Source organism: Felis catus, chromosome A2, assembly GCF_018350175.1.
Source record: "Felis catus isolate Fca126 chromosome A2, F.catus_Fca126_mat1.0, whole genome shotgun sequence".
NCBI classification, from domain to species: Eukaryota; Metazoa; Chordata; class Mammalia; order Carnivora; family Felidae; genus Felis; species Felis catus.
The window spans coordinates 8,462,615-8,485,585 of NC_058369.1; the positions used below are offsets into that span (position 1 = coordinate 8,462,615).

At 57.5% G+C, this 22,971-nt stretch overlaps 1 protein-coding gene and 1 long non-coding RNA gene across 9 annotated transcripts in view; one reads left to right on the forward strand and one right to left on the reverse strand.

The window, feature by feature from the left end:
* Positions 1-752: 752 nt before the first annotated feature.
* DOCK6 (dedicator of cytokinesis 6) overlaps positions 753-22,971 on the reverse strand; it is a 44,052-nt gene continuing 21,833 nt past the window's right edge. Inside the window, exons 22-50 of one of the 8 annotated variants that reach the window (XM_045045731.1) lie at positions 22,521-22,684; positions 21,863-21,967; positions 19,750-19,842; positions 19,399-19,494; positions 18,588-18,728; positions 15,242-15,355; positions 14,969-15,139; positions 14,476-14,615; positions 14,218-14,387; positions 12,221-12,381; positions 11,887-12,069; positions 11,402-11,528; positions 10,984-11,068; positions 10,788-10,884; positions 10,521-10,655; positions 10,054-10,206; positions 9,756-9,914; positions 9,529-9,629; positions 7,960-8,152; positions 7,730-7,873; positions 4,702-4,833; positions 4,595-4,609; positions 3,153-3,284; positions 2,967-3,056; positions 2,476-2,712; positions 1,942-2,085; positions 1,752-1,858; positions 1,367-1,528; positions 753-986 (exon numbers count right to left, since the gene is read on the reverse strand). In XM_045045731.1, the coding sequence (XP_044901666.1) occupies positions 944-986; positions 1,367-1,528; positions 1,752-1,858; positions 1,942-2,085; positions 2,476-2,712; positions 2,967-3,056; positions 3,153-3,284; positions 4,595-4,609; positions 4,702-4,833; positions 7,730-7,873; positions 7,960-8,152; positions 9,529-9,629; positions 9,756-9,914; positions 10,054-10,206; positions 10,521-10,655; positions 10,788-10,884; positions 10,984-11,068; positions 11,402-11,528; positions 11,887-12,069; positions 12,221-12,381; positions 14,218-14,387; positions 14,476-14,615; positions 14,969-15,139; positions 15,242-15,355; positions 18,588-18,728; positions 19,399-19,494; positions 19,750-19,842; positions 21,863-21,967; positions 22,521-22,684 (3,794 nt within the window). In that variant the 3' untranslated portion in view covers positions 753-943. The other 7 variants (XM_045045733.1, XM_045045753.1, XM_023245498.2 and 4 more) reach the window with 7 other exon arrangements.
* LOC123382198 lies at positions 3,219-5,540 on the forward strand. Its single transcript, XR_006590213.1, has 2 exons — positions 3,219-3,350; positions 5,133-5,540. It is a non-coding gene; the product is annotated as an uncharacterized LOC123382198 (long non-coding RNA).

Sequence of the window (22,971 nt, forward strand, 5' to 3'; positions counted from 1 at the left end):
CTGCAGGTGTGTGGGTGCGCGCCCGAGCGAACCGGTGTCGTCCTCTCGCCCCTCCTCCCGGAGTCCCCAGGGCAGGGTCCTCCCCACCGCTGCAGCTGGGCGCCGCGGGGGGCGGGAGGGGGCGGGGCCGGCCGGGGCCCAGCTCCGGGAGGGCGCGGGCGGGCGGCGGCGGTGGCGGCGGGAGGTCACCCCTCCCCCAGCCGGCCCAAGGCTGGAAGCGGCCCAGCACAGGCCTGGTACAGGGTGGCGTGACGGCCGCGCGGTGGGGAGTGGGGCTGGGTCAGTGCGAGGCTGCACAGCCTCCGGCTAAGCCAGACCTGGCTTAGCAGCCTTTAACGGCAGGCTAAGCAGCCTTTAACTGCTTGGTGCCTCAGTTTCCCCAGCTGTAAAACCGGGTTAAAAATGCTTCCTACCGGATAATGGCATTGAGAAGATTCACTAACCAGGAGGCAGGGGCCTGAAGGAGGCCCCTCAGGCAAAAGGGCCCATAAATGGGGCAGTGTCTATCTCGGCGCCCTTTAGGGCAGGGCTGAGTACTCTGCAAGGGTTTCACTAACGTTACTATTATTCCCCACGGGCACGTGACATTGTTATCTGTGTGTCGACTCCTCTACTAGAATGACAGCTCCACAAGGGCAGGCATTTGCCCGTTTGTCACTGCTGTGCTCCAGGCACCCAGTGAGTTCTCAGAGTCTGTCAAAGATCAGGGTGTGCGGACGTGACCCAGCTCCCAGGATCCACATCAAACAGGCTGCTTATGAAAACCATTTTAAATTAGAAAAGGTAAGAAGCATCAGTGCACACAGATGGGAACAGAGGAACAGAGGGCCCAGCCCCGTGTGCAAATTGACCACCCCACAGCCCAGTGTGCAGTGGGGGAAAGGCACAGGCGGTGGAGGCCAGGGTGCTGGTTCTTCTGGGCCTGGCTTCAGGCCTCGCAGGCTCAGAGGTCGGCCTTCCGGAAACTTGCTCTGTTCAAGGAGTTCCTGAGGGAAGAACGAGGTGGGTTAACGTGGCCAGAGGGCTCCCAACTCCCGAGTGCTCATCAGCCTCTCCCGTCCTTCTCTAAAGTCACAGATTCTCTCTTGGAATCTACCACCGAAGATAGGAATTGTGCCCATTTTACAGACGTGGAAATGGAGGCTCAGAAAGGCGAAGTCCCACGTCTGGGAGATGCCCCAGCCAGGATGTGAAGTGGCTGCCCAGAGCCCGCCCGGCGTGCATGCATGTCCACAGAGTTGCACGTTTGTGCAAAGCTGTGAGCGTGCACACTGACGCGCGCGTGGGTTGACACGCGCCTGTATGGCAGCGCCCATCTGTGCCTGCCTCTGCCCTCTCTCTGTGGTCGGGGGCGGGGGCCGGGCACCTGAGGCCTGCCGTGGGAGGCGCCAGCAGCTGGGGCAGGCGCTGGGTGAGCAGGGGCTGCAGAGCCTCCCGCAGGCGACAGTAGTTCCGCTCCAGCTCTCGGTGGTACTCTTTCTGGTCTGGCCCTATCAGGGCCTTGTTCTTCCGCAGGGCGTCCTCACACCTGAGAGAGAGATGGCAGGAGATGACCCCGGGGAGAAAGCGAGCCTTGGAGGTGGGGGGCAGTCCGGGGGTGGGGCCAGGAGCTACAGTGGGAGTCTGATAGGCGGAGGGCACTTAGAGAGGCGGGAGCTCCATAATGGGCATCCGGGATACAGAGAGGCTGTGTGGGGTCAGGAAGGCAGAGCCGTGATGGGGGTGGTGGGGGGCGCGGGGGGCAGGCCTACTTCTTGCAGAAGTCCTTGAAACAGAGCCGCAGCTTGTTATGATGCCTGAAGAGTTTGGGGTCTTCCGGGATCTCCGCCAAGAACACCTGGGCCACCTCCAGGGGCCCCTGCAGGGGGCAGAGGGGCTCATGAGGGTGTCTGCACGGCCCCTGGGGTGCTTCGGGCAGCCTGCAGGCCCCACTGGCTGTACCTGGTTCACAGTGGGCCCCACAGAGCCCTGAAGCACCATCTGTAGCATCTTGGCGTCGGGCGGGTCCTGCTCGGTGGCGAAGGCCAGCTCCCGTGTCTTCTTCTGCATGTCTTCGATGGCCACCTCCACGGGTGTCAGCACTGTCTGTGGGGGGAGGGGAATGGCAGGCACTGGCTGGGGCCTGAAGAGGTCCTGACCCAAGACGGCCCCGGGCAGCCTGGACCCCTGCTGGGGGCGGAGAGGGGTTCCCAGAGGCTGTGAAATGAACAGTGTGTGGGGGGACTTCTGCCGGCCTGAATCTGGCAGGGTGGGGGCGGGGGGTCTGGTCTCAGCTGCCTGTGTCTGGCTTTGAGGACTCGGGGTGGGTGGTGGGCCAGTCTCAGGCTGGCTGGGTCTGGAGGCAGAGGCTGGAGTCTGACTGGTGTCCAGGCATAGGAGTTCAGGGTCCTCTCACCTCCCCGACCTGGGTCTGGGGGTACTGGGCCTCCCTTGACCTTGGGTCGCGGCACCTGCCCTCCCTGGGGCCCCGCCCACCTCCTCGCGGTGGCACACGCGGATCCGGGTCTTGATGTAGGGGAAGGCGTGGTCTGTGCTGAGCAGAGTCTTGCGCTTGTGCTGCTCTGGCAGGTCCCCATGCGCGCGCCCGTCAGGCGTGAAGGGCGTGCAGAACAGGAAGGTGCGCAGCCCGTAGTTGCGGTCGAAGTAAGTCACCCGGTCCTTGAGCTCGTAGGTGTCGAAGTGCGGTTCCACGTAAGTGATCTGGATGTAAGCCTGGGACGCAGGGCTCAGGAATGAGGCTCCCACAGCCCCAGTACACACACATCCTCCCTGCAGGACCCCATCCCTGGAGAAAGGGCATTTGGACCTCCTTGGGTCTGGGAGCTTGAAATCTGGGGGGTCCCACATCTCACGTCTCGAGGTTTGAGGCTCTCCCAAGGAAAAGGATTTGGGGTCCCCAAGGGAGATACGCTCTGAAGTTTGCCTCCCTGGATATGGGAGACCCTGGGATGGTCAGGAGTCCTCACCTTCTGTGGGTCAAGCTTGGTCTTGTCCACGGGGTTCGAATCTTTGACAATCTCGACCACGTCCTCCCCAAACCTCTCCGTGTAGAACTCCTGGGGACACGGGGCTGACTTGGGGCCACAGAGGAGCAGCCCCCACTCCGCCCAGGGCAGCCCAATGCCCGTCTACCCCCTACCGCTGGGACGTGCCTCCAGCCGGTGTGAAATCTCAGCCAGCTTCGTGATGGACGGCTCTTTATACACAAACTCCTGCTCGTCCAGGTCGCCGAAGCGGGCACCATAGAAGCCCACACGGAAATACGTCCCGAACACACGCTGTGTCTGGAAGAAGGGGAGCTGTGGCCAGGAGGCCCCTCTGGAGGTCCCCTTGCCCCACATGCAGAAGAGGTGGGCATGGGCAGGGGGAGCCCATGAACAGGAAGTCACAGGCACAGTTGGGGGGACCCTGAGAATATTAGGGTATGGTCCCTGACGACTGCCAGCAGCTCACACCCTCTTTGTCCCCGACCTTTATCTCCTGCCTCCCCTAAATCTTTGTTCTCATTTAACACAAGCCCCTGGTTCCCGATTATCCTCGCCCAAGCACTTCTTCAGAGTCTGGATCTCAATATGAAATTAGGATTAGGGCTCTGTTGCTAGGGCTCTGTTGAGTACAGCTGTGTCCTCAATGCCTACAGCGCTGGGTATACAGCAGGTGCTTGATAAATGCTTGAGTGGCTGAGGGGATGCATAGCCCTCTGGGACAGAAGCCCTGGCTCCCTTGTTCCAGGTCACCCCCCCCCCCCAATCCCCACCACCCTCTACCAGAAATACTACCCTCTACCAGAAAGAAAGGGCGTAGCTCTGTGTTCACTCACCAAGGCCGATCCGGGCAGGGTGGGGCGGGCACAAGGGTATTGGTAGGGAAGGGAGAGACATTGTCATGGGAGAGGTCAGAGGTAAGAGCCCCCAAGCTCCAGGGTCCCAGTCTATGCTGCCCCATGAGTGCCATTCTTTGGGCGGAGACCAGAGATCTGGGACTTGCCTGTCCCACCCGGCCCCCACCCAGCCCTCCCATCTTGGCTCTGGGTTCCTGCCTTCTTTGGCCAGAAAATTCTCCCCAAACTAAGAGATGACCTAAAAATAGACCCAAGTGGGGGAGAGGCGGGAGAGGGGGAGCACTAAATGGCAATGGGGAGCAGAGATCCTGGGGGAAGCTGGGGAGACAGAGACAAGACGGATTCGAAGAGACTGACAGAGAGTGTTGAGCAAGACAGGGAGAGAGAGACAGGGAAAGGGACCAAGAGACAGAGACAAAGAAATACAGAGACAGACAAGGAGGGAGTCAGAGCACCCCCCCTTACAGGCAGTGACCAAGCTGGCCCTGCCCGAGGGAGGGGTGTCTCTGGAGAGGTCCCAGCTGGGTGAGTCACAGGCTGCCCTCGGGATCTAGGGCAGGGAGGGGGACCTGAGGGACGGAAAGGGGGGGCGGGGGGAAGGGGGGAAGAAGTGGAGGGTGCGTCATCACCTACTGAGCACCAGCCCCTGCGGCCAGGCGGCCATGTTCCTCCAGCACCCCCTGGTGGTCCCTGACCACTGCTGACCAGCCATCGTGGGGGCCCCAGAGGCAGGTGGCCACTGGGCGGACTCACCTCCCAGCCAGAGCTCTGTCGGAGAGAGAAGGGTCAGAGTCAGCTGAGCCGTGGTGGGGGTGGGAGCTGGGGCCAAGGGCAGGGTCTGGGAGGGCATCCCGACCCACCTGGTGCATGATCTTGGTGAAGGCCTCCTGCAGTTTGCCGTGCACGGCAGCCAGCTTCTTGTAGTCTCGGTGGGCTTCCAGGATGGGGATGAGGGTCTTGTAGACCTCGTTCACTGCCTCATAGAGCCCGCCCTAGGGGGTGGGGCACATCAGGATTCCCAGCACCCTCCCTAGTTTTCTCTCCCGGCCTGGAAAAGCCCACCCGCTGTGCTACTACCGGTCCTCCAGGGCTCCGTCTTTTATCACCTCCTCCAGGGAGGCTACCCTGACCACCCCACCCCAGATGGGACACCAGTCTTTCCACTTGGCCCCCATAGACCCCTCCGTGCTCTCTACCATGCTTATGATAGACCAGGTGCTGTATACATCTGCACTTTACCCATGTTCCTTCACTGGGGGGAGGTGACTTTTTTTTTTTTTTAATTTCACAGAGAGAAAACGAAAACTCAGAGACACAACTCCCCAGGGCCAGGACCTGAACACCAGCCCTTCTGGCCTAGTACCCAAGACCTCCACCCCCAGCTGCATCTTGGCATGTGGTCACCACTGCTCCCGAAGGGCCCCTCACCCACAGCCGGTGCCACCATGAAGCTAGCAGAAACCCTGGGAAGTTTCCTGACCAACTGTGAGAGGTCTGCGTGTACCGTCTGGTTTATTCCCCTGAGGCTTTTGTTTGAGCCTTTAACAAAATGACAATAGTGAAAACCCCACTAGGGGTCTGGCAGCCCAGAAAATAAATCTCACCGGAAAAACCTGACTCCGAATCTGAGCGGGACTCCAGACCTCATCACCAGTTCCCAGAAACGTGGGGACAGAGGAACAAGTAAAGCAACACCATGGGGACACAGCCGGCCTTGTTCAGGCCAGAAAACCCCTTGGAACAGGGGTGCGTGGGTGGTTCAGTCGGTTGAGCGTCCGACCTCAGCTCAGGTCATGATCTCACGGTTGGTGAGTTCAAGCCCCGCTTTGGACTCTGTTGACAGCTTGGAGCCTGGAGCCTGTTTCGGATTCTGTGTCTCCCTCTGTCTCTGCCTCTCCCAAATTCACACTCTGTCTGTCCCTCTCTCAATAATAAATAAACATTAAAAAAAAATTTTAAAAATTTAGGGGCGCCTGGGTGGCGCAGTCGGTTGAGCGTCCGACATCAGCCAGGTCACGATCTCGCGGTCCGTGAGTTCGAGCCCCGCGTCAGGCTCTGGGCTGATGGCTCGGAGCCTGGAGCCTGTTTCCGATTCTGTATCTCCCTCTCTCTCTGCCCCTCCCCCGTTCATGCTCTGTCTCTCTCTGTCCCAAAAATAAATAAAAAACGTTGAAAAAAAAATTTAAAAAAAAAAATAAAAAAAATTTAAAAGAAAGAAAATTCCTTGAAACAAAGCCCACATCTCCAACAAATGAAATGCAGGAAAAAGAAACAATTGCTTTCATGCAAGCAAGCAAGCTGGGAGAAAACCTTTTTCCAACAGCGGGAAATACAATGCCTGAACCTCAACCTATCAAAGAAAGCATTAAAAACCCTCACTGTAAAAACTGGGGAACTGATGCCGTTTTTTGTTTTTGTTTTCTTTCTTTGATTCAAAGAGCCTTAAGAGACTTGTCAGTCACAGCCATCGTGGATCTTATAAATGGATCGTGATTCGAACAAACCAAGTGCAAAAAAAAAAAATTGTCATGAGATCCTCAGGAACATCCAAGCATGGACTGGTATTCCTGTTAATGGGGCACCTGGGTGGTTCAGTTGGTTAAGCGTCTGACCGGCTCAGGTCATGATCTCATGGTTTGTGAGTTCGAGCCCTGCATCAGGCTCCGTGCTGACAGCTCAGAGCCTGGAGCCTGCTTTGAATTCTGTGTCTCCCTCTCTCTGCCCCTCCAGCACTCACACTCTGTCTCTCTCTTTCAAAAATAAACGTTAAAAATAAATAAATAAATAAATAAATAAATAAACAAATAAATAAATAAATAAAACGTTAAAAAATTTTTTGGAAAAAAAAGAAAGAATCCCCATTAATCTGGTCATGCACAACGTGAGTTGTATACCAGGGTTTCATCAACGAGTCTGCACAGGGAGGTACTTGTGTGTGTGATGGTGTGATGGGGAGGGTTTGTTTAAAGCTGGAACTTCTCCAACTCCAACACACACAGAATCTCTGAGATCTTGTGAGAATGTAGGGTTCAGAGGGTTTGGGGGACCCAGGACTCTGCATTTATAACAAGCCCCCAGGTGATACCCATGCTGCTGGTCCTTGGACTACACTAAGGTTTAAAAACAAGAAAAACAAACAAACAAAAAAAACTAGCTGAGTAGTTGTGTGGGTTTCATCAAGCAATTTGTGAAAATTCAGATCTTGGGGCGCCTGGGTGGCTCAGTTGGTTAAGCGTCTGACTGTGGCTCAGGTCATGATCTCGCAGTCTGTGAGTTCGAGCCCTGCATCCGGTTCTGTGCTGATGGCTCGGAGCCTGGAGCCCGCTTTGGATTCAGTGTCTCCGTCTCTCTCTCCCCACCTCTCTCTCTCTCTCTCTCTCTCTCTCTGCCCCTCCCTTGTTTGCGATCTCTCTCTCTCTCAAAAATAAACATTAAGAAAAAAACCAAAAAACAAAACCAAAAAAAACCCCAAAATACTCCATCAAAACCAAAAAAACAAAACAAAAACACTAGAGGCAAAGAGAAGATGAAACAAGAGAGTAAATGCTGGTGGTTGTTGGATTTGAGTGCTGGGTATGGGGGCGATGGTCCAATTTTTTCCTTTTAGGCGTGCTTGAAATTTTCTATAATAAAAAAAAAATTTAATAGCGGCTGAATGTATCGAAGGCTTACTACGTCCAGGCCTCGTGTCAAGGGTTTTACAGGGAGAGTGGCAGGTAACGTGAGCTGGTGAAGGTCCCGGTTGTCCTCTGCAAATCCCCTGCCCAGAAAGGGACCAGGCAGCAGCTCCGCCGTGAGTCTCCGGGAGCAGGCGCTGGGCCCTTCAGCGGATCTGATGGCGCCACCCTGGCCCGGGCCCCAGGTCCCGCGGCCGGCCGCAGGCCTCACCATGGTGAAGTAGGCTGCCGCCTGCTCCAGCAGTCCCACCAGCCCCAGCTCTGTGAAGTGCTTCCCGGAACAGAAGCCCTCCTCGTCAGGTGACAGGATGTCGTCGGAGATGGCCGATTCCTCTAGCACGTTGGAGGAGATGTTCTGTGGCGGGAGGCGGCGTTAGGCCCCGGCCCCACCCCGCGGGTGCCACCGCCCCCCACCGCCAACCTGTCACCCGGGCAGCTCACCTGGAACGAGACGCAGCCCACGGGCAGGTAGCGGCTGTCCTCCAGCAGGGCGAGGTACTCGGCCACCAGGGCGGCCGCGTGCACCATGCACTGGGCGGCCTCCGCGTGGTTGCCCAGCTCTGCATGTTTCCCTGCCATGTTCTGCAACCACGTGAGCCGCAGGTCGGGGGAGCCCTGGTAGCCGCGGGCAATCCTGGCATGCATGGGGGGGGCAGGCAGGGGTGAGGAGGTGGCGCACTCGCCCTGTCCCCACTGCCTATCCCTCACTTGTCCACCCCCTTTGCTTGTTACCCCAGCCATCTGCGCCTCTCACCAGCCAGGCTCCTCGGCCAGACCCCCATTTACGTGGGGCCTCCTCACCTATTGATCTGCTCATCTCTTTTCTCACGTGTCCTTCCACTTGTCTCCCACTGACCAGCCAATGGCCTCACCTGCTTAATCTTTTTTAAAGATATATTTTTTTCAACGTTTATTTATTTTTGGGACAGAGAGAAACAGAGTATGAACGGGCGAGGGGCAGACAGAGAGGGAGACACAGAATCGGAAACAGGCTCCAGGCTCTGAGCCATCAGCCCAGAGCCCGACGCGGGGCTCGAACTCCCGGACCGTGAGGTCGTGACCTGGCTGAAGTCGGAGGCTTAACCGACTGCGCCACCCAGGCGCCCCTCACCTGCTTAATCTTAAGCCACGCCCTGCTCCCCCACTCCCCTTGCTCGAGAACCATGTCACTGTCCTCCAGGCCCGTCCATCCCGTCTGCACCCTGCCTTCCGTCTCCATCACCTGTTTCCCGTCTCCTACTCCCCAATTTCTTTTTATTTGGTTCAAAAATGTTTAACATTTATTCATTTTTGAGAGACAGAGAGAGACATAGTGCCAGCGGGGGAGGGGCAGAGAGAGAGGGAGACACGGGATCTGAAGCAGGCTCCAGGCTCTGAGCCGTCAGCACAGAGCCCGATGCGGGGCTTGAACCCATGAACCATGAGATCATGACCTGAGCCGAAGTCAGACGCTTAACCGACTGAGCCACCCAGGCGCCCCAAGAGATTCTTTTTTTTTTTTTTTAATTTTTTTTTAATGTTTATTTATTTATTTTGGAGAGAGAGAGAAAGAGAGAGCACAAGCTGGAGGAGGAACAGAAAGAGAGGGAGACACAGAATCCAAAGCAGGCTCCAGGCTCTGAGCCGTCAGCACAGAGCCTGACGCGGGGCTTGAACCCACGAACCATGAGATCATGACCTGAGCCGAAGTCAGACGCTTAACTGACTGAGCCCCCCGGGCGCCCCACCCACTCCCCAATTTCTAGCCAAATCCCTCACCTCTCCTCCAAATCACTTCTTTCCTGACCCATCGTCACCGGTTGGTACCTCACCTGTCCCTCCCACCTGTCCCCTTCACTTGTCCTTATTCTCATCTGTCGCCGTCCAGTGTGTGTTCACCTGGCACCCTTTTCCCCATTCACTTACCTGGCCTCCCCTTACCTGTCTGCTCACCCGTCGCTGTCACCATCTACTCCCCCATCACCTGTCTGTGCGGGAGAATGGCCGCAGGTCCCGCCTGGCCCGCCTCACCTGTACATGAGATCGATGAGCATCTCCGGGTCCTCCTGATGCTCCTTCATCTTCACCGTGTCCGTCAGGATCATGTGCAGGTTGAACATCAGGTCCTGGACCTGGAGCCGGGGAATGGCCAGGGGCCAGTGAGGGCGTGGAGAAGCCACCAAGCGTGCGGAGCAAGCAGGCAGGGCGAAGCACAGGCTGAGGAGGGCGTGGCGGGGGCGTGGCGGGGGCGGGGTCACCTGCTCCGCGAAGGTGCTGTCGCGCAGCCCCACGTCCTCCTCCGCATAGGTGAGGATGGTCTTCAGTGACCGTCTCAGGTGCTCTTCACTGAAGCTCTGTGTCGTCCCCACCAGGGACGAGAGCGACATGGTCACTTGCATCTTCACGCGGGCAAAGTTCTGAGAGGAGCCCGGGAGGAAGAGCTGTGAGACCTCGGACTCTGATCCCCAGGGCCTTATTGACCTGCCCGCGCCACCCGTCCCCCCTCCTGCCCTCCATCTGCTGCACTGACACCTCCTACCTGCCCCTCCTACTTACGTTGCCGATCTCGAAATTCTGGCGCATGAGGAGGTAGAGTGAGGCGCTGGCGTGCGTGCGGATGGTGCTGATGCGGCTGCCGCAGTGTCGCAGGAGCCTCAAGCAGAGATCGGCACACAGCTCTGTGTCCTCCTCGAACAGCAGCTCTGGGAACTGTCCCCCAGGGCGAGACAGATACTAGTCGGCCCCTCCCCATTCTGGCACGGAAGGTCCCGGATGGGGGTGGTGGCAGGGGCATCTGTGTTCTGCCCGCTATGGCCAAGCACAGTGGGCTTTGGAATCAGACCTGGGGGGATGCCCTTGCTGTGTGACTCTGGGTGAATGACTCTGCCACTCTGATCCTCAGTTCCCTCCTCTGCAAACCATGGCTAAGGAGGGTCTGTCCCATGGGGTTGCTGAGCACATGGCAGGTGCTCAACGGGCGGTGACTATTACTCTGATAACCGTGACCATCGAATGGGGCTTACCTTGGACACCAGGGCTCGCTGTGTGGCCAGGCCATGCTGCAGGAAGAGGGCACTCTGGGCACTGCCCAGACTGTAGAGCACAACTTTAAGCACTGCGCCTAAGACGCTCTCCCGGGCCTCTGACAGCATGACCGTCTAGGGGGTCAGAAATCCAGCTGTTAGGGACTGAGCGGCTTACGGGCTCAGGGAGAGAGGGATCGTATGGCCAGAGATCACGAGGCACGGTGATGGGGTCGGAGGTCAGGGAGACGCTGGCTCAAGCCCTACCTGCACGATGATCTCCAGTGTGTCCAGAACCACCAGGCTTGCCTCGGTCGCCAGGTTCCCGTCCACCAAGGCCTCGTGTTCCATTTCATCCTTGGTCCTGGAGGGGACGGGAGGGGGTTGGGGGCTGAGGTCCAGGGACACCGGTTTTTCTGGAAGCCGGTCTGACCCCAGCAAACTACTTCCTGCCCACACCCACTTGTCCACACGGTCTGAGGTCTGTCTCCAGTGTGTGATGCTCTTCCGCCAGCGGACGTTCTCCTGGTTCCCAAAGGGACTCCTCTCTGAGACACGCAAGGCGCATGTTCACGGATGTGCGAAAACACAAAGACGTGACCGTGAGGAGACGCGCTCAGGCATTAAGATACACGTGTGGGATAACCCGTGAGGACACTGGGTGACACGTAAGCATGAGAAGGGAACACATAGTTAAACATGAAGGACATGTGAGAACAGACAGGGAACACAGACACCCGTGTGCACAGGGATGATGCACACGCTTTTTCCTGGGAAAAATGAGACAGACATGGAGGTAGGGATGCCCCCCTCCTGGGGTCCCTCAGACAAAGGCTGGGAGCAGCTGGTGGGGACGTGCACAGGACACATTTCCCCCTCACCACGACTCCGCCGGACCATCTCCTGTCGTGCTCCAATAGTGCCCAAGATGGCTTCCTCCAGACGAGCCTTCATGTCCAGTGACTTCTTGAACGTGAGACTGTTGATGCGCTCAAAGGCCTTTTTCCCCTGTGAAGACAGAGAACGGGTTCAAGGTTGATCTGCCCTTTTCTGTGGGACCTGGGCTACTTGGTCCCACTCATTCATCCTTTCTGACCTCCAGGATCCTGTGCTTGGAGACACAGTTCTCCCCTTTACTGAAAGGTCTTGGCACCTTCCAGAGTCTATTCACAAAGGCAATTCTCCCTTTTCTCTTTGGCTCAGCACAGAAACAGTCCACCCCTTTACCCTCAAACCTGCAGGAAGCTGTGCATGAAGACAGTCTACCCCTTCGCTCCTGCCCGCAGCACCCCAGGGACCTGTACACACACTCAGCCTGCCTCATACAGACCGTCCCCCACCCCCCGGCCCACCCCCACCCCCACACCTTGTACTCAAAGGCAGCGAGGCAAAGGTACAGCAAGTCCAAGAGACGACCCAGCTGAGGGAGGGCAAGGTCAGCAGCCCAGCGCTGCAGGAGGGCTGGCTCAGCATTCTTCAGGACCCACAGCACACACACCAGTAAGGTCCGGCTGGACTCAGCAGAGAGGGGGCAGCCTGAGCGAGAAGCCTGGGGCCAAATAGGGGAGAAGGTGTTCAGAAGGGGCGGAGTTGATTTTCATTTCCTCCAAATTAAGATGAGAACTGGCCTGTCAGTATATCATTACATAACTTCTATTACCAGGTTGGAGGGTGTCTCTGGGGACCAGTGCCATACTCACTGCCACTGGGCCCTGGGAGATGCTAGCCCGGGAGCCAGGGGCTAGGGGGCCACCAGCGATGGCCATGGCCACTGAGGGGTTGATGGTGCCTCCGACGTCCCCTTCCCCTTCTGTGTCTGAGTCGAGCATCGAGGCCAGTCTTGACCGTTGACCTGGGCCCTCTGCGGGGAGGGGCAGGAGGACAGAAGAAAGAACCCTTGGTAAGTACCGTCTCTGTCTCATATTCTCGCTCAAAGTTCACCTCCTCAGGGAAGCCTTCCCTGATACGACTCCCCCAGACCAGGCTGAGGTCCCCCGTCATCTATTCTCAGAGCTCACTTTTTATGCTTGTCGTTAGACACGTTTCTCACGCAACTGTTCGTAGGATCCACAAAGGCCTGAACTCCACCTGCTTTGGCTGCTCCTACATGCTCAACACTTAGAATGTGGCCTGGCCCTCAGGCATAGTAAACGTTGACTACGAGGAGGATGATGATGATGGCAACAATGGCGGTAATAATAATAATAACAATAATAAATGCCACCACTATTACCACAGCATCAACTGGCACTTACAAAGAGTCTCCAGATGCTACCGTGGGCACTTTGAAAATATTAACTCTTAATCTTCAAAACAACCCTGCAACACAAATACTCTTATCACCCCCACTTTATGGATGAGGAAACTGAGGCACAGAGCGATTGTGTCACTTGCCTGGGGTCACGCAGCAAGGTAAATTAGGATCTTAAGCTAAATAGTCTGGTTCCAAACTCTATGATCTTCGAAGAGTAGCCCTCATATCCCCCCTCAAAAAAAGTTTCATCAGAGAGACAGGAGCTGCCGACAAATACAGAACTGGTCTCGCCCCAGAGAGTCTTAGAACATTAACTGAGCTTAACTAACACTCCAGCCCAGCTTAACCTAGCTCGGTTCCTGACCAGATTGAGGTGATCAGCCCATTATCCCATCTGCCTAAGAGAGGGAGAGAAGGGCCCTCACTGGGAAAAGGACATTGCTTCAGTCACGATGCTTCCTTTACATACAATGTCCAAGATACGATAACGAATTACTAGACAAAGGAGGAGGCTAGGAAATATGATGGACAAGAAAGAAAAAGACAACAGAAGCAGGCACACACACTACCAAATGTTGAAGTTAGCAAACAAGGACTTTAAACCATAAAGTGGCAGAAAAGACGGACAAACACGGCTACCAAGCTGGGAAATTACAATCGAGAATTGGAATCTACAAAAAAAGAAAAAAAATCAAATGGACATTTTACAGCCGAAAATGATAACATCTGAAAACTCAAAAGACTGGATGCAGCCAGAGAAGAGATAAGCAGAGAGCCTGAATACAGGTGAACAGAAAAGTTGCCCAACTGCAAACAGAGTGGAAAACAGAACGGAGCACAGTGGACACATGTGATGCGATCAAGAGGTCGAACGTACGTGTAATTGGAGTCCCAGAAGGAGAGAGGCGAGAAAAGGAGGCAGAAAAAAAAAAAAAATTCAAGAGATGAAGACTGAGAATTTCCCCCAAACGACAGAGGGGATCAACCCAGAAATCCTAAGTCTGTGTTTCCAACCAAACGCTGTCCCCCAGGTGCCAGTGAATGTGGAACACGAGTGAATGAATGAACACGGGGCTCCAAGCACCCCCTCGCCCGATGCTCCCCACCTTCCTCTCCTCGTATTCTCTTCCTAGAAGATCACGTTAGAGTAACGACTGCCGTTTACAGTGGGGTGACTGCCCCAGTATGCCGCTCCCCAGAGTTTCACATAACCTTAGGAAGTGGCCGAGGCCACCACTGTCCCCATTGAACAGGCTCAGAGAGGCCGATGGCTTTCCTGGGCCCCACGACAGCACTTGAACCTCCTCCCCTGACCCCACCACCCGTGCTTTTGTTCCTAACCCTGCTCCCCCCTCCCCTTCCCCCGTCCTTCCTGACCTGAGCTCTCGGGGATCCATCCAGCCCCTGGATCGGGTAACCCCGTCCTGCCCCCGGCCCACTGACCAGCAAAATCATGCAGTCGTGGCAGCGTGTCCCGTGCGAGTGACAGCAGGGGTAGGTACAGCTCGGCCACACGGGCCTTCACGGCAGCCTCGGTGTAGCGGGGGTCAGCGTCATGGCCACAGAGCAGACTGTGGACGGCACTGATGGCCTTCTTGTGCAGCAAGGATGCCCTGTCGCGGAGGGAGGAGCTCAGGATGGGGTGGGCGTGGCCCCTGGACCTTTCCACCGCCCCGGGGGCCAGAGGGGTCCTGTGCTCACCCCTCGGCCTCAGGTTCCAGGGCCAGCGCCAGCTCCGTCAGCAGGAGCCCAGCCAGAAAGTGCTGCTGCCGGAACGGCCCGCTCAGCTCGAACATGCTGGTCACCTTGGGGTCTGGGGCCTGGCTGGAGAAGGTGGAGCTCTGCAGAGGGGAGGAGGAGGAGGAAGCGGGGATGGCAGGAGGTCAGGGGTCAAGGGTCAGAGGCCAGCGACTGGAGTTACCCACGGGTGAGGTGCCAGGGCCTGGAGTCAGAGGTCTGAGAAACCCCAGCAAATGGAACCCTGGTTGAGAGCGAGGATTTAGGGGTGAGAAAGAAGCCGGTCCTCCCGAGAAATTGGCAAGAAGGAGAGGCAGAGGTGGAGGGTCAAAGGTAAGGGGTCAGGCCCCCCGGGCAGCGGCCCACTGTGAAGCGGACAACTGAGGGACCCACAGAAGACGGGTTCAGGCGAGAGGTCACAGGTCAAGGGGAGGAGCCAGAAGAGAGGCCAGCCCACCTGGGAGGTGGTGGAGGATACGGAGGGCGAGGGCGAGGCCGGAGGCGACAGGGGGCAGCAGGGGAGGTTGAGGGTCACGTAGTGCTCGTGGCTGCACAGGATGCGGGTGAAGTCCATGCGCAGGGTCAGCAGCAACGCCGGGTTGGGGGCCGACTGCAGCCGCGTGGCCACCTGCAGGGTAGGGGGTCGGTGGGTTACGTCGCTCGGCCCGCCACGCCCACCGCCCTGCCCTGTCACCTGCGGGTGCGCTGTTCCCGCCGGGCCCGCCCCTACCTGCTTGTAGTGGGCTCGGACCAGGCTGAAGACGAAGCCTCGGTCCGCCAGGGACAGCAGATCGCTGAGGAAGAAGGCCAGGCTGGCGTTGAGGCGCTCGGCCAGCTCCGCGTCCTGGGGGCACAGGGTCTGTCAGCCCGCGCCCACGTGTCCCATCGGGCCTCAGTCTCCACACTGGGCCTGGCTCTCACCACGGCCACCAGGGACCTCCAGGACCCGCCTCACTGCCCCACGGCCTTGGGGCTTCTTGACGTGCCTTCATTTCTGGGCTCCTGGTTGTCCTCCTCTGACTGTCCCTTCCGGGCCCCACGGTTATGTGTCTACACTCCTCGGGACTCTGTTCAGAGCACTGTTTTCAGGGCACCCGGGGGGCTCAGTGGGTTAAGCGCCTGACTCCTGACTTCGGCTCAGGTCGTGGTCTTACAGTTTGTGAGTTCGAGCCCCACGTCAGGCTCTGCACTGACAGCACAGAGCCTCCCTGGGATTCTCTCTACCCCTCTCTCTCTGCCACTCCCTCTCTCTCTCTCCCTCAAAAGTAAGCAAATTAACTTTAAAAAATAAAATATAAAAGGGGCACCTGGGTGGCTCAGTCAGTTGAACTTCTGACTTCAGCTCAGGTCACGGTCTCACAGTTCGTGGGTTCGAGCCCTGCATCAGGCTCTGTGCTGACAGCTCAGAGCCTGGATCCTGCTTCGGATTCTGTGTCTCCCTCTCTCTCTGTCCCTCCCCTGCTCACACCCTGTCTCTCAAAAACGAGTAAACATTTTAAAAAGATATATATAGGGGCGCCTGGGTGGCTCAGTCAGTTAAGCGTCCGACTTCGGCTCAGGTCATGATCTCATGGTCCGTGAGTTTGAGCCCCGCGTCGGGCTCTGTGCTGACAGCTCAGAGCCTGGAGCCTGTTTTGGATTCTGTGTCTCCCTCTATCTCTGACCCTCCCCTGTTCATGCTCTGTTCATGCTCTGTCTCTGTCTCAAAAATAAATAAATGTTAAAAAAAATTAAAAAAAAAAGATATATATATATATATAGTATAGTTATCTTAAAAAAAAAAAAAAAGAGGGGTGCCTGGGTGGCTCAGACTCTTGATCTCAGCTCAGGTCATGATCCCACGGTTCTCATGGGTTCGAGCCCTGCGTCGGGTTCTGCACTCATAGTGCGAAGCCTGCTTTGGATCCTCTGTCCCCCCTCTCTCTGCCCCTCCACCCCTCACTCTCAAAAATAAATAAATGTTAAAAAAAATTTTTTTTTCAAAGAACCCTGTTATTTTTTCCTTTCATTCGATTTCAATAACACAATATGGACGGCAGAAACTGGCTGCTGACTCCCCTCAAATCCTACCCCCTCTCAGAGTACTGGAATCTTTCTTCAGAGTTCAGAGCTGGGTAAAGACTACATTTCCCAGCCTCCCGTGTAGCTGAGGATAACCATGTGCCCACATCCTGGCCAAAGGGGTTTGGGAAGCAGTGATACGGTCGCTTAAACAGAAGGGACAGGTCCTCCTGTTCCCACCCCCTTGTCACACATCATGGGGCAGGTACCACGTTGAACTGCAATGGCCAGCCAGGCCCACCCTGTGGAACCCCCTGCAAGCCACCTATGCTCAGAAATCAACTTTGGTCACATTGAAACCACTTGTGATTATGTTTGGGCACATTAACCTCTGCCCTACTTGGTACACTCTCAGCAATCATTTTAAGAAGCATACGGGGAGCATCTTCCTTGTGCCAAGTCCTGTGAACCAGACAGACATGGTCCCTGCTGCTTGTCCAATTCACAGTCTTGGGTGGGGGGAGGCAGACAATAAATAGAAGACTTGGAGATACTCCCATGTGCTCTGAAGGAGACTGAACAGGGTGCTGTTTCGAGAGAAGCCCCAAAGACAAAAGAAAGCCAAGAGGAGAAAGGCATCCGGAGCCCAGAACATAGTAAGTGCAAAGGCCCTGGGGCAGGACGTGCCTGGAAAATGTGAGGAACAGCAAGAAGGCTGCTCCTGGCTGATGCTTGCTCTGCCCTCGTGCTCTCATGAGCCACTCTGTGGCTTCACAAGGTAGCCTCGGTGGCCCTCACTTTCCTGCAGCCCCAAAACACAAAACACAAACCTGCCTTAGCTCCGAGTCCACGGTGGGGACAGAGACTGGGTCTTCGTTGTGCGCTGAGCCTGACACAGTCAGTGCTCGAGAAAATGTCAAATAAAGCAATGAAACCACTGGGGCCCATCACTGATGCCTCCCTGGCAGCTGGGACGATGCTGCCTCTCGGGGCTGCTGTTCTCTGCAGCCCTTTCCGAGGGATGTTTCCTCACAATCTGGGTCAGCCCCTGGGAAGATAGCCCCTGGGGAGGCCCCAGTGGAACAAGGTCGAGAACTTTGAGACCAGCCCAGAGGTCGCAGGAGATTGCACAAGGGCTGACTTGGGTTGGGCCAGCATTTCAAAAATCTGGAACGTTCCTTATCAAATCCAGAAGTCCCATTTCTCCTTAAAGGTCATGTGTCCTGGCCACAGCTAATGGGTACACGCCCTCTAGGCCATCAGAAGCCTCACTCTCCCCAGGTGGTGAGGGCGTGGGCTTTGGAGAAGGTGGCTTGGGTTCAAATCCCCATTCTGCCCCTTCTCAGTTATGTGGTATCGGCTTGGGACCAGTCATTCTCTGCCTCAGTTTCTCCATCAGCAAAATGGAGGCAATAATAATACTGACTTCATGGGGGTAGTTGGGAGAGTTTAATATGATCCATCTAACGTGTTTAAGATACACAGTAAGCACTCAAATGCCCAATATTGCTACTATTATCGTTATTATTACTGCCTGCCAAGCTCCTAACACCGGAATTAGTGATCCAGGACCTGGACAATCATCAAGGTCTGAGAACATCGATGTCCATTTATTGAGCACTTACTGTATCCCAGCACTGTAGTAAGGGCTAATGGATCTGTTCTATCGCCTTCCCACCCTCATCAACTTCCCATTCTTACCTTTGCTCAGTCTACTCCAGCCATACTTACCTCCTAACTGCTCCCCTAACAGCCCAGGCATGGTCCTACCTCAGGGCCTTTGCACTCGCCGTTTCCACTGCCTGGAAGGCCCTTCCCCCAGACAGGGCATAAAGTGCTCCTTCCCCTCCCTCAAGTCTCCTCGAAACATCAGCTCCACGAACACATAGATTTGGGTCTGTTTTGTTCCACTGCTGCGTCTCTAGCATCCAGCGCAGGGCTGTGCCCACAGTTAGTGCTCAAGAAATAGATGCTGAGTGAACAGACTGATCTGGCAAAGGGGGTTCGTGGTTCCCCGCCTGGCCCGCTCTGCGGCCTCTCGCAGACCCCTCCCACTGAGGCCCTGTCCCTCATACCTTGTATACCCGGGTGATGACTTCCAGGCCCACAGAGCCCACAAGGGCCGCGATGTCGTCCAGGAAGCGCCCAGGGAAGCGAAGCTTGCGGGGCGTGTCCAGCCGCTGGCCCAGAAGCAGGTGCAGGGCCATGCTTTTCACCTGGGGGCGGGGCGAAAGCCGAGGGGGGCTTGAGGGACTGGACCGGGGGCGGGGCTCACTAGAAGGGGGCAGGGCTCGAGGGGCTGGGAGTGGTACTTTCGCAGCAAGGCGGATGGGCTAGAGGTGGCCCTAAGGGGTCCTGGGTGGGGATTGAGCTGGCAGTGGGCGGGGCCTGAGTGGCTCCTAGGCAGGGTTGGGGAGGCTGAGGGAGCCCGGGAGGGGCTGGAGTTGGTCTCCTGGGGCTAAGTATGGGGGTGGGACAGAAGGTAAGACTTGTGGAGTGGGACTTGAGGGAGCCCACCTGGGTGGGGTTTGGGGGCCCCCCTGGCACCTCTAGAAGAGCTTGGGGGCAGAGGCTCAAGTCTGGTCACAAGGGGTTCCCTCTCTCTCCGGGGAGATCTCTGGAGAGCGAGGGGTCTCCTCCCTCTTTAGGGGTCTCTCAGCGGTCTCTACAATCTCACAGGGAAGGTGGGGAGGGGTCTTTTCTCTGCCAAGGGGGCTTCCGGGGGCCTCCCTCTGGGGAGAGATCCCCCTCCGGTGTCTCCTGTCTCACTGCGTGGGGGGTCTCTTGGGACCATTTCCCAGGGGTCTTGGGGGCAATCTCAGAGGGCTCCTTCCCGAGGAGAGGGCCTCCCCTGGTGTCCCTCGGGCGGGACGGAGGGTGTCTCACCATGAGCTGGAAGAAGAACCAGGCATGTTGCAGGACCGTCTCTCGCACGGCGCTGCCGCTGACCACCCACTGCAGGGCCAGCTCCTCGTGAAGCAGCTGGGGGCAGGGGCAAGGGTCACAGGGAGCTGAGGGGCCCGCCCCATTCCCTCCTCGGGGTGGGGGGGAGGGGGCGTGACCGGGATGGGATGCAGCCGCATGGCTTGGGGTTAGTGTAGCCGGAGACCATGCAGGAGGAGAGGGAGCAGGAGTCAGCATGCCCTTTCCCTGGGCCTTCTAGACCCTGCTGGGCTTCGGGGGAGACAAGGCGCTCTGGGGCCAACGCTGTGTCACCCGCCCCCTCCCTCCCACTACCTTCTGCACAGTGGGTCTCGGCTGGGTGGCCGGTGGGGCCAAGGAGGAGCCCTCGAGGTAGAAAGAAGTTCGGCTAGAGCTGCAGTCGATGGCCTAGGATGGGATGGCCGGGGGGGTTAGTGAGGATGTAGGCGGTACGGACGGGGGACAGGCGAGTCCGTGTGGATGGGCCGAGGCGGCATGGATGCGAGAGCGGAGGTAACAACGATAAAGGTGGGTGACGGAGGGGAAGAGAAGCATAGTGAAGACAGAGAAGGCGGTGCCCGGCAGGGTGGACGGGAGAGGCGAGAACGGGGACAGGAGCCCGTCGGCGAGGGTGGACGGGACACGGGCACACACCCAGCATGGGCGAAGGCGGCAGAAGGAACGGGGTGCGGGGTGGACACGGAGAAGAGGGAGGGTGCGGTCCGAGAGACTCGGGGAGGTCGGGGTGGATGGAGAAGGGCACCGCGGTGGAGGAGAGGGTGTAGACAGTGGAGTGGAGTATAGACATGGGGTCAAAGCGAGGACAGAGGAGACAGAAGAGGAAAAGAACAGGACAGAGATGAGAGGAGGTGCTGGTGAGGCGCAGCGGGAGCAGCCGAGAGCCCTGGGTTCCGGGCCCGGCCCTGTTTGAGCCTTGCTTGCAGCCTTGCACGGCCTCGGTGCCCCCATCTGAAATGGGGATGGGGACCCATGCTCCCCTCCTCCTTTGCTGGTCAGGAGGTGAGGCCGCTGGCAAAGACGGGAGGCCCGGAGATGGGGCCGGCCTCACCCCTGGAACCTGCACGGGCCTCGGCACTCGAGGGACCTCCAGCTCCCACAGTCCCAGCAGGGCCCCGGCCCCTCAGAACACACTAAATGGGCCACCCACTGGCAAAGGCCAGACTCAGTGTCCCCTCCTGCCTGGAGTGCACACCCTCCTACACCTTGTCACCTCCTAGATGGTCTCCAAGGCCCAGCTGACACCCCAGAGAACTGAGGGCATTGGGGGAGGCCCAGTTAAAGATGTTGGGAGGGGGCTGGCAGGGCCCTTGAACCCAGATTTCCAGCAGTCTCAGGAGAAGACTGTCTACAAGGTCCCGTGCTGCCAGCAGCCCCCCGCCTGCCTTCAGTGCAGGTTGCCTGGGTGATGGGCATGGAGCTGGAACGAGGTCTGGGGCCAAGTGTGCAGGGAAACCCCCCCTGCGGCCTGCTGTCCGTGGCCAGGGACTCTGAGCTCGGTCCCAGCGTTTGCCTGTGCCTTTTCCTCCACCCGCAACACCCACCCTTCGCTGACTGGCTCCGTCTCACCCTTCAGGTCCCGGCAAAAATGTCACCTCCCTGGAGAGGCCCCCCCCCACCCCCAGACCACAGAGAGGAGGAGGCTGGTGGCCTCGCTTCTGTTCGTTTCTTTTCCCCGCTTTCACACCCTGCGCTCATAGACTCGTGTGTGTGTTCGGTCGGTGTCTGTCTCCAAGGCTATCTGGCAGCGTGGGGGCCAGGCTGGGCCGAGACCTAGCCCGGGAAGATCCTGTCTGTGATGCCCTAACTCGTTCCCAGGCTCGAGACCGCGGAGCTGGACACTTTACCCGGAGTCTTTACCACATCTGAAAATTCGGAGCCCCGGGCCCAGGGCGGGCCCAGAGCTGAGGACCCAGGTCTGTCTGAAGGCAAAGCCCCTCCCCGCACCACATCCCTGGGAAGGGACAGAGTGGAGGGAGCTGCCGTCTGCCTGAAACAGGATGGGAGAGCCCAGAGGGTCAGTCCTGGCCCTTTGGCATCATTCAGGTTGCCACATCAAGGGGACAGTTGAGTCTCCTGAACAGAGTGGATTAAGGAGGACATGTACAGGCCATGCAGTGCAGGCAGTGAGGTTATAGTGGCTGGTTTTGCATACCCTTTGCATGCTATTTGCATACCGCCCGGTCCCTTCTGTCTCTGCCTGAGGCTGTGGTCTGTGGGGCAGCAAAAGGCTGGTTCAGACGACTGTGATGCCTACGACACTGACACTACAGCCCCTGAGCAAAGGCAGAAGGGGTCTGCCGCCTCCTTCAGGCAGCCCCCCTAGGTTAGTGGGCCACAGCCAGGAAGGTGGGAGGGGCTCATGCTGAGATGAGGGTCACACACGTGCAGGGGCAGGTAGGGAGGGCACCTGTCTGGGGTCGGCCCCGCAGTAAGGGGGTGCCCGTCGCAGCACAGCCTTGCTGCCTCCTGGAGCATAAGCAGAATTCACCCAGGAGTGTGAGCGGTCGATACCCTGGAGATACACGGGTAGGAGGTGGAATCCATGGGCAGAAGGTAGGGAGAGCAGCACGAAACACCAAGCGTGAACACTGCCCTGGATCATACACGCAACCCTGGAAAATGTGTGTGCACGTCCGTGCGTGGGGTCCACGCACATACGCTCCCTGTGCACAGACGTGCGTGGAGCGCACATATATATGTGCCCCGTGCCCATACACGCGTGGGGTACGTGAGTATATGCACTCGTGTATACACGCGCATGGGGTACACGCATATACGCACCTGCTCCACTAAGCACACGCTACTTTTTTCAAGCAGGCCAACCTCCAGCCGCCCAGCCTCGGGTCAGCCTCGGAGTATGGAGCCCAGGGCAAAGTCTGAGTCACAGCTCCCAAGCTGTGACAGCCACAGACCAGCCGTGCAGCCGCCCAGACTCAAGCTTTCGTCCATGCTGGTTGTCAGGCGTTTTCTGTCCTCTGTTCCTCTGTCAAAACTAAGATCCTCCACCCGCCCACCTGGCGGCAGTGGCCACTGAGGCTAGAGATCCTGGGGTCCCTGCACCCTACCTTGCTGGCCAGGATGCGGGAGACCTCGTCGTCCACAGAGCCAGGGGCCACAGCCAGGTCCGGGTTGCTGCTGCTGATGCTCTTAGAGCGAGCCAGGTAGAGGCTAGCGGGGCGGCCAGGGCCACGGGCCAGCGTGGCGGCCTGCACCGCCACTGGAGGGGCCCCTGAGGATGGAGGGAATATGGTCAGCCCCCTGCCCCTGATGTCCCGCGGACCCCCTGCCCCTTCCCAATCAGCCGTCTTTGGTGAGGTTGCTTTCTTTCTGAGCCTCCAGGGATCCTCACCTGTAAACGGGTATGATTATGGGTATGATAATGGCTGCCTCCTCATAGTGATTTGGGGGAGGCTGAAACACACTGAGAACAGTGCCTGCACACAGTCAGTGCTCAGAGGCGTTCATGGTTATTGCTAATTACTTAACAAACAGAAAAGAACCCAACTTTATTGAACC